This window comes from Colius striatus, chromosome 19 (assembly GCF_028858725.1).
Source record: "Colius striatus isolate bColStr4 chromosome 19, bColStr4.1.hap1, whole genome shotgun sequence".
In the NCBI taxonomy this organism is placed as follows: Eukaryota; Metazoa; Chordata; class Aves; order Coliiformes; family Coliidae; genus Colius; species Colius striatus.
In genome coordinates, this window is record NC_084777.1 from 2015937 (window position 1) to 2028503 (window position 12567).

The window sequence follows — 12567 nt, forward strand, 5'->3', positions numbered from 1 at the left end:
TCTCCTGCCACAGGGGCCTGTGCTCACAGCTAGTCCAGCCCCCGCTCAGCTCAGCTCAGGAGGGACAGAAGGTAACTAATTGTTATCCTGTGGCAAGAAGTCCAGAGGTGATTTAGGGTTGGAAATGAGCAGGGTGGAAATCTGCAAGGGACTATAAATCAGTGGGGCAGCTCTAGGGCACGGTGAGACATCCCCAAGCAGTGAGCAGAAGGCTGGACTCTCGTCTGATCTCAGAGGTGTTCATTCCTTTCCTCCCACTCCAGACACACAAGCAGAACATAGTCAGTTCTTCACCACAGCCACAGAATGCTGCCTAGAAACACAGCCACTGCAAAAACATCTCATTAAGAGCTTCTTCGCTTTGCATTATGATAATATGAAGAACAGAAACTGGATGAACCAAGCTTGGATTAGTCTGAGACATGGCAGACTCGAGTGCTGTAGGAAAACAGCTTCCATGGTTTTAAAGACATCCCTTTAGTTCATTAAAATGACATTTTCTGTGAAGTTAGTGAAGCAGCATATGCAGGAAACACATTTGAGCCTGCAAGGTGACCACAGATTGGATAACACACAGAGAGCAGCCTAAGGAGCTGCAGCTGTATCACCCAGCCTTCCCCTCGCTCAGGCCTCCACGGCGAGGGACGCTAGGAGACACAGCTGCACCTCATTTGGGCTAATCAGGGCTGCAGGGCATTCTGGGAAAGGGAAGAGGGTATAAAACCCAATGGCAGGAGCTCAAGGCCTTCCAAGGGGGTGGGAGGTTGTGGCTCTACAGCTCTGCCTGCTGTGAGAGGAGACCCTGGAGCTTCAAGCTGAGGCCACTTGTTTTGCCTGGAGAAAGGGATTCTTGTCAGACCTTCTGCCTGAGGGCTTTGCATCCTGCCTCAGCATCCTGATGCAGAAAGGTAAGACCTGTAATGTGGCTGTTATCTTTAATATAATGTGGTTTTCTCTCCCAAGGTCATCTCTGTCAGGTCTGTTACCTTCTTAAAGACCAGCAAACAGGTTTTGGGAAACGTCTGCAATGTGTAACAATAGAATGCTTGTCAGTAGAGCAGGGCACTGAATGGCACTAGTTTCAGCACTGCTTGTCCTTGTCAAAGCCACTAACTAATCCCCTGGCATGGGAGAAGGCAAAGAACCTGCCAAGGGGAGTGGGGAGGTGAAGGCTTCAGTAAAGGTGTAATAGCAAGGCATGTGAAATGCACTCTATCATGAAAATGGGCTAATGTGTGTGTGTGGGCACACCAGAGACCCCTGAGGAGCTGCTGCCTGGATGCTAATTAGAGCATTCAGGTCTAAGTGTCTGCCTCCACATCCAGATCTCCTCCTCTTGGGTAGGAGAAGGTAAGAGGCTTCCTGGCAGGGCTCAGGTAGGACCTTCTGAGCTGCTGTAGGACCCCTCTGCTTCTGGGGAAGCCCAGCCTGATCCCTATCCCTATGCAGGAGGCTCTGCTATAGCTGCAACAAATAGAGGAAAACAAACTAATGAGGCATTAGGGCTAAACTTAGCTGCAATTAACACTTAATTACCACCCTGAAAACACTTGCTGTATTTTGCCAGGCCCTGGAAAGGTAAAACCAATTAGCTTAATCTTGTGTGGTAGAAACCTTAAACTAGCTCAGATGCCTGTCATGGATGGGACCCTGGGAGAAACTGGTGTTTCTGAGCCTGGCCTGGAGCTGAGCAGCCCTGCAGGCAGGTTGGGCAATGGGACACAGCCCTGCTTGGGGCACCAAGTGCCTGGAGAAGAGAAGGGCCATAGGGCAAGGATGCCCTGAGCCAAGTCACTCCTGATGCCCTCCTACCTACCCCAGTATTCTTAGCTTCTTTGTCTGAGAGACTGTTTTTCTCTGTGCCTTTAGCTTTGTTGTGTTGACTGGTAGCTTCCCTTAAAGCAGATGGTAGGTAGGGCCACAGGCAAAGGTATGTGGGCTGCTGGACAGGGAGACATAAGTACAGAAAGACTGAGAGAGCAGGCAGGGGACAGAAAGCCACCCATGATCCCCTGTGAGTCTCCTTTAAAGTCATTAGTGAAAGTTCCTCATTTTTTGGGGTAGATTTGTGGGCTGTGCTAAGAAGGCTTGACTACAGTCTGACAGTGTACTGCTTGTATGAAGCTGTGTGAGCCTTTCTTAGGCCTCTGCTTTGGAGAAGAGCCAAAACAGACAGCAGGCTTTCTGTAGAAGGTACCAGAACAAGTCAGTGCATGCTTGTGTACATTTGGTTTGGATACTTAAAACCACTGCTCTCTTGTGGAGACTATCTATATGCTCTGCCTAATAACTACCAGTGTAAGCAACCCTTGCCTGGTTCTCCAGAGAAGTGGGGAAGGTATCCTAGAAAAAAGATGCTCTCTTGGAGCATACTTGGGGTACACATGTAGCTCTTTTGGTGTAGGGGAGAAGGAGGAAGAGAAATGTACAGGCTTGGGGAAGGTTGTCTTTCTGAAGTCCTGCTCTCATCTTCCCAAAGGCTCTGCTGGCTGCCTGTATGCTTGTCAGTATAAATGTTGATTGGACCCACGACTGCAGTGTTGGGACTATTTTCTTTGGTTCCTCATGTGATCTGGTGAATGTCAGTATGTGGTGACAATATTTACTTAAAGGCCTTGGGTGAGGTGACATGGCCCAGCTCTCCTGCCTGTAAAGCACCTAATAACTTCGGAGTTGGTTACCAACATGGAGCATTTCCCCCCACCACTGTGTGCTATCAGCTGTGTCCTTAACTGGCCCTGGGTGTGTGAGCAGTTTGGCACAGACACACGAGATGCTTGTGGTTCGTGCTCTAGCCATGCAAGAACTGCCCTCTATTTATCCTGCACCTTTCTGTAAATGAAAGGAAGGTGCATGGTGTCCTGAGAACTAAAAGGTCTGCACCAGGAGTCTGAAGACTGCTGAAATACTTTAAGATGGTAGGATTGCTCTCCTTTGCAGCCCAGGGCTGTCATTAGCTGAGCATTTGGGTGCTCTTCCAAAGAGGCTGAAAAGGAAAAGCCTTCCAGGAACTGCGGCAGAACAAACTCCTGTCCAACAACAACAGATCCTGGCATGCAGCTACAGAGGTCTGTACCAGGGCAAGTGCTCCAATAGTCTGCACTTCCACATCTGAGTCTGTGCTTCAGCAGACCAAAGAACTTCATTATAGTGGGAGCGGCTGCAAAAACTAACCCAGAAACCCAGCAGCTGGGAGTTCAGCCTCTGTCTTTTTTTTCTAGTACTGATCACAGCTCCAGCTCAGATTAACATGAAGCTGGCAGGAAAACTTAGCTCCAAGCATAATAACTCAGGAAGGGCTTACAGGCAGAATATATCAGAGGAATCTATGCAGTGGCTATCTTGGTGAACTTCCCTTCTTCAGTAACAAGGGTGTCTGCCTGGGGAAACTGAAGGGACTGTTCTAGAAGAACTTCAAGTTTATGAACCATCTCTACCTCTCCAGTCTGCCACATGGTGATACATTAAACTGAGATGGCTGAAGGCAGACATCCTGCCCTCTGCCAGCTGCCCATCTGGATCCATATTTGCTTCAGAACCATTGCAATTTATATCCTGGCGTGGCTTTAAGTGTAAGCTGCTGTATGAAGCCAGCACAGCTCTCAGACTGGGAGCTGCTGGGGAGCAGGAGAAGCAGGTTCTGTGTGGCTGTCCCTACTGTCTCTGCTTCACAAGGCTGCACTGCAGGCTTGTAACTTTTAGTCACTCTGATTTAAACTGATGTCACGTCACACTTCAACACTACCAGTGGATAGCTGGCAGACAATATGACTTGTACTGTGGCTAGATTGCACTTCCTCACTAGAACAGCATGTGGAGAAACTGCAAAGCATTGAGGCTCTGTGTAGGAGCGTGGATGCAGCAAGAATGATCAGGATAAGAGGGAGGTTGAAGTGAGAACCTAGTTCTCATGCAAAGGACAACTCTGGCATGTCTGCTGCATCCTGTGTCAAGAGGTATAAATGTTTCTGCTGCTCTGGCACACCGGCCTCTGGGGAAAAAGACTGCTCAATTCAATTAAGCCTAAGAAATGTGGATGTAACAGAAGGAACATATTAGTCTGGATGTCTGCCTCCTGTTTGTTCATTCTGGTGCTTGGATGGGCACAGCACCAGTTGGCTGTTCCCTTATGAAATGATTAAACAATCAACACCTGGCTCCTTTCTGAGTGTCGATACCTGCTTAGATCCCTGCTGGGCCTTCCAAAACAGACCTGAAATTTCTAGCCCTCATAGAATCCTAAGTGCAAATTCCAGAAAAAAACTGATTCTGTGCCTTAAGGGTAATTAAATGGAGTGACTTGGGGAGCTGCTGACAGTAGGCTGGCTGTGGGGATGACAGGCTTTGACACTCCTACTGTGTCTTTGTACAGCTCACCACTCAAAATAGCAGCATTTCACTAGGGCTGTTTGGCCTTGAAGTGCTGGAGGGTAGTGTTGCTCTAGGAAGGTAACAGCTGTTTCTCCTCCAGTCAGGGCTAGCTCCATGAAAGCTGGGGAACAGATGCAGGGCATGTGATGTTTTCATCTTTTACATAAAGCCACCCACTCCCTGGTCTCCCAGAGCAAGATTTCCAAAGCAATCTCAGGAGCTTCAAGGAAAGGATTTGTTTCACAAAAAACATCTTCACCCCCAGGCCACTACCCATAAGCATCTTTAGCAAAGCTTTGCTGTTACTGTGTTGCATGGGCTCCACAGCATTTTTCCTCTTCTGTGAGAGCTTTCACCTGGCTAAGGAAGAAGCTGGCCATTTCTTCACTAAGGCAGTCAGTAGTGTGCCTAGGGAAAGTGTGACCCTGCTGAGCTGGGGAGCTACTTGGGTCCTGGAAGGACTCTCACACTGTTCCCATTAGCAGCCACTTGTCTTCTCCAGGAAGAAAAACCTTGTATTGCACATAAACTCCCTAGAGTGCTGAGAAGACTCAAATAACTGCAAATGAATCCACTTCAGCAGAAAGCCAGCTCCACCAGAACACTCTCTGTGAAGGCAGGAGAGCCTGAGTGAGGAACCTCAGGCACAGGAGATGCTGCATCTCCCTGGGCTGGAGGAACATCCACCTGCACTGGGTGCTTGGAGCTGCACAATGAATGGGACTCTTGCAACCAGTAGCTTCAGGTGCCTCTCAGAGCACAGGGTACTTATTCAAGTAGCAAACTAATTTCATCACCTCCCTTGGCAGGGTAAGAGGAAGCAGAGGGATTAGTTTGAACTCTGCCGATCGTACAATAACATGGCAGCTGTATGCAGCTAATAACCCACTGGAAGGATTAGGAAACTTGAAGTTGTCTAGCTCTGCATAATGGAGAAGCTAACAGCAGCTTCCCTGTTCTACCTCTTGCATTTGCATTCCCTCCAGTGGAAGCACAGAACATGATGAGACAAGGTTTTCCAGACTGTTATGAAATGGGAATCGAATGTGTGACTAATGGAGCATTGTTAGCAATTCTACAAGCACCCATTCAGGCAGGAGTATGGATTGAAGCTTTACTATGAGCATGCATCCTGAATACCTACTGCTAAAGGGTAGATTGTGCTTTCATCAGACTAATGTTAACACTTCCATCTGAGGCTCTCTGGGAGCACTGTCCTATGGCCTGTGCACTCTGTGTGTCTTGAAGTCTGCCAGCAGACTGCTTTGCTAATGTGTGGAGAATACCACTGAACTCCTCCCAGGTTCCCTGGCATAATTCATATGCAACTGGTGAAAGAGTTCATTGCAAACCACAGGGCAGTAAGATGTCAAGGATTAGATTTAGTAACTGGAGTTGCTACTCACCACCTTCTCTCTCTCAGCACACTCTAAGGATGACTCTGAGTGCTAGGTAGCTCAAGGGTTTCTCTTCCCTAGAGGAAGCATTTCTAATCACACACTGGGCAGAACTGGACACAGTAGTAGCAAGGCAGTTTCAGAGCTTGTATCAATTTATTAATGAATAACTAGAGTAACTATCTTGGAGCCTGGAAAGATACAGAGCTGTGACTCCTCATCCTCCTCCCTGGTTCCCTTCTGGAGTGGCAGAAGCAGTAACAGCCTGCCTGTGCTGTGGGCTGCTGCTGTGCTCAGCTGCCTCTGCCACCAACAGACTCCTCCCATGTCACAGGGCATAGAGAGCAGCACAGGGGATGTTGTGCTGGGGCTTGTACTGTGTGACTTTTCCCTTCTGCCCCAGCAGTGAATTCCAGTGCAACACTGGAGTGCACAAAGGGTGAAAAGCTTCAGCACAACGTGCCCCTGCCAGTGCTTGGCAGGGCTGCAGGACCCTTCTTGCTCTCACAGTGCAGACAGGCACTACCACCCACAATAAGGTGGGAGCAAAAAAACTAGTTTTCACCAATAGCTTCTTCCAGTGTTTCCTCCCAGTTGCAACTGGTGCTGCTGAGAGTCCATGGGAAAAGACTGTAGTACAGACAAGGCCTCTGCATGCAAATGAACGCTACATAAATAACCCCCATCTTCCCTCAGTTCCTAGGTTGTGTACTCTATGCACTAGAATTCTCTTCAAAGACCTCCCAGTTCATTCTTTATGCTCTAATTAAGGATCAGTGCCAATTAACTATCTTCAATAGAGGAGCATCTTCCGCTCAGCAGCCAGGAAGTGTCTGAATAAGATCCTGCTGTACAATACACCATGAAAAGGGAAGCCCTCCCTTTTTGGAAACAGCTTCCAAGATGAAAATCCAGTATAGAATACAGGATGCCTACTTTAAAAATATTGTGTGACAAGATTAGCTGATGGCATCCATGAATGTGGAGGGGTTTCTTACATACTTCACCTAGCACTCGAGCATGCTGCTGCACTGCCAAGACTCTGAGCTAGATGCCAGCGTGGCAATAGCAGGTGTGACACCAAAATGCAACACTTTATAGACACTGATGTGAAAATACTGTCTGCTTTTTCTTGCAAGGATGTTATCCAGTCACAGATCAGCACTGCAGTGTCAAATCTGCTAAATATTGCTTCACATCAAAAATTAGGGGTGGTTATGCCAGCATCTGAACTGCCCTGATAGTCCTCACCTATTGCCTTTGCTTCATATAGATGTTCACCTGTTCCATAAATAACCAGGCAATTGAGATCACTGGTGCACTGTATTCTGAGCAAGAGCTGTACTGATAGTCTGAGCAGGCAAAGGCAGGGGAATGTCATTTCTGAGCTTGGCTCCCCAGCCAGTTACAGGCTAAGTTTAAAAAGTGCTATTAGAAATGAAAATTAGATGGTTAGACACTGCAGGGGGAGGGGGGAGAATGGGATAATCCCTTCAAAGCTTTAAATGGAGGATTCTCAAACCTGCTTCAGCTGATGTGAGACATATGAACACCCTCAGAATTAAGACCCCTGCAAAACTTGAGCCAGGCACAACAGCTGCACTGCCTTTGGGGTAGATACACTTGAACTGGTTATACACGAAGCAGATGTAAGCTAACCACTCTGCTAATCACAGCTAAATCTGGTGACCATTCACAGGCTGCTCGGAAGAATAAAGGGCTAGGGAAGGAAGAGTGCAGCCTTTATGATGAGAAACAGAAACTGTAAAACTGGGAGGAAAGCTGGGGGAAAGCAGCAAATTATTCCATAAGCAGCAGAATCCGCAAAGTCTATTCTGATGGGATTTGCATCCCTAACATCTGCCAGGCCACTGACAGTTCAGTGTAGAATAACATAGTACATTTGGAGCTGTCAGTGAATTGGAGTGCTTTTGTGGAACAGACTGTGTACATTTCACTTTCACACACAAAACCCAAACAGGCTAAATAAATCTCTAGGTTAAAGGAGAAAGCCCCTAGCTGCTGAGCAGAGGCTGAGGTTTTATGTCTGGGTTTTGCTGACTGACCCCTTTGCACAGAGCAGGGCACAGCTCTGTCCTCGGATGCCTTGGGAATTTCTGGAGAAGCTTCTTACAGTCCTGATTGTGCTGTGATTTTTGGCTCCAGACAGGAAGGGTGGTGGAGAATGCAGAACAGCACACTGCCACCAAGTCGCTGCAGTGAATGTAACCTTTTATTCCATGTGGGGTTCAGCTCTTTTGAACTCACCCGAATCCTCCTCATGGCTGCCACAATCTCCACGCGGCTGTTGGGCCTGGGGACGTCCAAGCTGCCGATGTACTGAAAGACACAACAGTGAGAGGTCTGTAAAGCTCTGCATGAGGGAATGGTGCAAGCTTCAAAACAAACAGCACCTCTCGTTAACTTGGTCTCTGCTTGGTTAGACTGTTTTGACCCAAGATGTGATCAGAGCATCTGTTGTGGATAATAGTACCAAAGTCAAGTAGAAGCTTATGGATGTCTAATGTCAGGTGTGAGCCTCTGACTTCACTCAGGCTCTGCATGTGCCTTTACCAGTGCTTTGCAGGGTAATGTCTGTTGCTAATGAAGTCATGAAAATGGGACTGTCCTTCCTCCCTCATTCCTCACTACCTGCTTTATAAAGGCTCAAAGCTAAAAGCACGTATGAGTTAGAAAGTTGCCACAATGTGCAACAACTAGCCTTCGTGGAGAAGGCTCATGATTCTGGCCTAACCTTTCAGTCTGGACCATCCTCTCTCTGGACACCACTGTCCCTGCTCAGCTGGACCAGCTCAGCTGTCTGCAGAATCCTGGTAAAACCTGTCAAATGTGTCCCCTACACTAGCTGTTTTTAACTCTGCTTAGGGGAGCTGCAGTCCTAAATAAGCTGCCTGGCTGAGCTGGGTACAGGCTGTCCTTGGCCTTGGGTGTCTGCATTTGAGTGTAAGCATCAGTCCTAGCAGAGCCCCTTACTCAGGGCCCAGACACAGGCAGATGGTGGGTACCTGAACCTCCACCTCTACTTCACCACACCTACAGCCCTCTGCAGGCCAAGTGGTGTTCTCTGGCATGCAGTGGCAGCATGCTGCTGACTGCCTGGTGTGTTAGGGAAGACCTGCGGGCAGGTATCTTCTTGCTGCTGCCATTCCTCCTGTGTGCTGTTCCTTGTGCTGTCTTACTCTCCCTTTATGCTGGGTTGTAACATGTGTGTCAAAGCAGACTCTGGTCATGCTCCTCTTGACAGGAGGTGGCTGCTGCAACATGGTGGTACCTGTTGACAGCACATGTGGCACACAGGCACAGGAGTGCTGCCTGTATTGCTGCCAAGCAGAGAAGGCACAAAGCTGCCAGCTCAGCCTTGGGAGTGAGGAAAACATGAGTATCCTGGACAGTCATCTTGCATGTGGAGAAAAAGGCCATTAATATTGTAAAGCAGCATGGCTCACAGCTCTCAGGAAAGACTTGTGTGTCAAGAGCATGTTGGTGAGGGGAAGAAAAATGCCATCTGAGTGAGAGGGTGAGTGGCCTGATGAGAAATGCCAGTGTCCAGGCAGCACAGGCTGGTGTCAGCTACAGCCCTGGGGCTGTGGCACTGGCAGGTTCCCAGCAGGCTCTGTCAGCTCCCTCTGTACCCCATCCCTCCTCAGCATGGCTGTCACAGGCAGGTTAGTGCGGTGGGCTGAAAGCAGTTACAAAGCTCAGTCACCCTCTCTCAAAATGATTGGGAGGATGAATTGCATCTGGTTTTTGAGAGTGTGGTTTCAAGTTGTGGGGTTTTGTTTCTGTGGGTTTGGTTTTTGTTTTTGAACTTGATGCCCTGCGGAGAGGGGAGGAAGAGAAGGGACAGCTAATCAGGAGGCCCTGGAAACATTGAGGGTGATAATATACAAATGAACAGAGACAAAATACTTCCCCAAGAGCAGCCCAATAGCTATCACTGCTACTGACATAGTTCTGGTTTTATTTCTCTGCTGTAATGCTTGCAATGGGTCTTATCTTGAAAAACTTGTACTTAATAGGGCTTTCAGAGATGAGCTGTCCTGGCTCAGTATTTACTGCTCACTTGCCTGCCTTGAAATAAACCCCGAAGCAATCTGAAAGGTCATCGGGTTTTCTGCTGCTTCTGTAAATGCCTTTGCAAAATGGTATTTTCAAGAGCAGTTAAGTTCAGCTATAGCCTTTGGTAAGCCACAGGAGGGTCAGAACTCTCAGAGCATGAGAGCTTGAGGGCAGCAGGGGAGGGAGCAACAGAGCCAGGATTTCCCTCTGCCCGCGTGGCAAAGGCTACATATCTGTAGCCTCTTTGGTTTGCAGGCAACTCCATCCCTGCTCTGCAGTGACTGTCAGTGCAGTCACAGGTAATGCAGGTTCATTCAGTGCAGCCTCCTGTGGCCTTTTGTCTGCCAACAACAGAGCTGCAGCGGGGAACAGGCTGTGCTACCAAACATACATTGATAGGTGGGGACAAAAGGAGAGCTGGTGACAGCTGAGCCAGAAGAGCCCCACTAAACTGCCTGCTCTGGCCTTGCTGCAGAGTTTAGGTGCTTGTGCTCCCATGCACAGCCCCGCCAGCTCACAAAGCTCTGCACAGTCACCTTTCCACACACCGCTCCCGGGATCGACCTCCTGAAGTTTGTCCCTGAAGATTATAAAGCAAGACAGTTTGCTATGTGGAGATTAGAGACTAAATGTGGTCAGTAGGATTGCCTGGTGCTAGACACCTGGCAGCCAGCTCCAGCCTTGTCATTGTCAGAGTCACAGCTGACTGATGTACCCACAGTAAGCATCTTAATTGGAAGAGACGGGCTTCAGAGCAGAACCGAGCAAGCATGTTACTAAGGTAATGCAAACCCCACCTCAGACCCACACATCTCAACAGTGTGTTAGGCACACTCCGAATAGCTCTGCATGCCTGAAGCTGTCAATCTGAAGAAGCTTGTTTCCCTCAGTTAAAGGTACAGTTGCTTTGCATCTTTTAAAAAAGATCAAAATAAGGCCTGTTCTCCTCCTCAGCGCAGCCTGTGGCAGAACAAATGTTCACTTAAAAGAAATCAAGGATTAATTTTTTTCTCCCCTAAGGAAGGGAGATAATTTTAAAATACACGTGATTAAGTGCCCTACTCAGATCCATTCTATATCCTGCTTAAACCTTGCAGCTCTTTGCACATTTTGGTTTTCTTGCTAAAAATCCGCATTTCAAAGCTTTATTTGAATATCTATATGAATATATATATGCCCCTTCTTCCCAGCACTGGAGACAGCAGGCATGAATTCCATTTCTAATCTGTGTTAGGCCACCTGCAAAGAGGGGAAGGGAACCCTAGAGTTGCTCCTGCAAAATGCAATTCTTCTTGTCAGCTGAATTATAAACCCGTTCCCCGCGCTGTCTGCAGAATGTCAATTCCAACGGAGTCCCTTTCTGCGAGTGACACGGCGCTGCCAGGCTGTTCCTCGTGAGCAATACCACATTTCTGACAATATCAGTATCTTTCTGCTAGGCTGCATGCATTTAAACTTAAGACCTTGCCTGCCCAGCTTCTCATGCAGGGATCGGGTCAGATGGAACGAGGCACTAACATGGTTTTAAGCAGCACGTAACAGCCTGCTGGTTTCCAGGGGAATACCGAGCTGTTCCCTCGCTGCAGCAGGAAGGGGGTTCTGCCTGGTGGGGACAGGACAGGCAGCGGATTGAGCAAGGACGGGCACCTGGCACAGGCTGTACCCACTGCACTGTCGAGGCATCTTTCCAAATGAAGCGCTCAAGGCGGCTTCCGAGGATTAAACAGGTGAAAAAATACTAGGGAGAGAGAAAGAACCTGTTTGATTGTGATAATGAAACGTCAGGCTTTCGTAATTTTGGGGGGGATGTTTTTCTGTAGACTTCCTTAGGTCTGGCACACAGCGGCCCGGGCAAAGGGCACCTCCAGGGCTGAGGAAATACACCCTGGGCAGGGCTGGAGGGGCCCGGAGCCCGTGCTGCCATCAGCCCCGCGGCTGGCTGCTGCGCCCTGGGCTGCTCCGCAACAGGCGAGGGCAAAGCGGGCCCGGTGCTGCGGGGACAACCCGCCCGGGGAAGCCTCGGCCATGGCCCCCCCCCGGAGCCTGGAAGGGGCTCTGGGCTGTGACAGGCAGGTGGGGGACGGGCCCTGCTGTGCTCCCCGCCCGAGGGCCTGCCCGGGGCTGGGGGAGCGCGGCCGGGGCTCACCTTGGCCTGGAAGTGGATGCCGTGCTGGAAGGCCTCCTCGTTGTGCAGCGGGACGCGGGAGTCGCAGCCATCGTCCACCAGGTTGTACCGGTTCTTCACCGGCATGGCGGCGGGCGGGCGGCCGCCTCAGGCCGCGGCCCCGCCGGGCATCCCCGGGGCAGCGCCCGGCCCCGGGGCGGGCGGCACGGCGCGGGGACACGGCCACGGGGCTGCCGGCGCCCGAGCCCGGCCGCGTTTTGAATGAGCGTCCGCGGGTGCGAGCGGGGCCCCGGCCCTCGCCGCGGCGCCATTGGCCCGAAGTTCCCTCATGTGATGCGGGGGGCGGTGGAGCCCGCCCTGCCCGCGCCGCCCCGCCTCGGCCGGCCCCGCCGCTCCGGGCAGAGGCGCCGCCTGAGCGGGGACGGTGCCGAGGTTTCCGACCGAGCGCCGCGGCTGTCGGAGAGCGGCCATTGGGCCTCGCGGTAACCCGGTGTCGGCGCCGGCCGGGAAGGAGCAGAGCTCCGTGGATCGGGAAGGGACGTTTGGCCTTGCGGAGCCTGTGTCGGTGTGACAATGAACACCTGAAGCATGGCA

General features: G+C 50.2%; 1 protein-coding gene across 2 annotated transcripts in view; it reads right to left on the reverse strand.

Annotated features, from left to right (window-relative positions):
• Positions 1-12154, reverse strand: part of LOC133627261 (carboxyl-terminal PDZ ligand of neuronal nitric oxide synthase protein-like) — a 30686-nt gene extending 18532 nt beyond the window's left edge. For both annotated transcript variants that reach the window (XM_062011536.1, XM_062011535.1), the window contains exons 1-2: positions 11995-12154; positions 8037-8108 (exon numbers count right to left, since the gene is read on the reverse strand). In XM_062011536.1, the coding sequence (XP_061867520.1) occupies positions 8037-8108; positions 11995-12099 (177 nt within the window). In that variant the 5' untranslated portion in view covers positions 12100-12154. The remainder of the gene's footprint in view (positions 1-8036; positions 8109-11994) is intronic.
• Between the last annotated feature and the right edge of the window lie 413 nt (positions 12155-12567).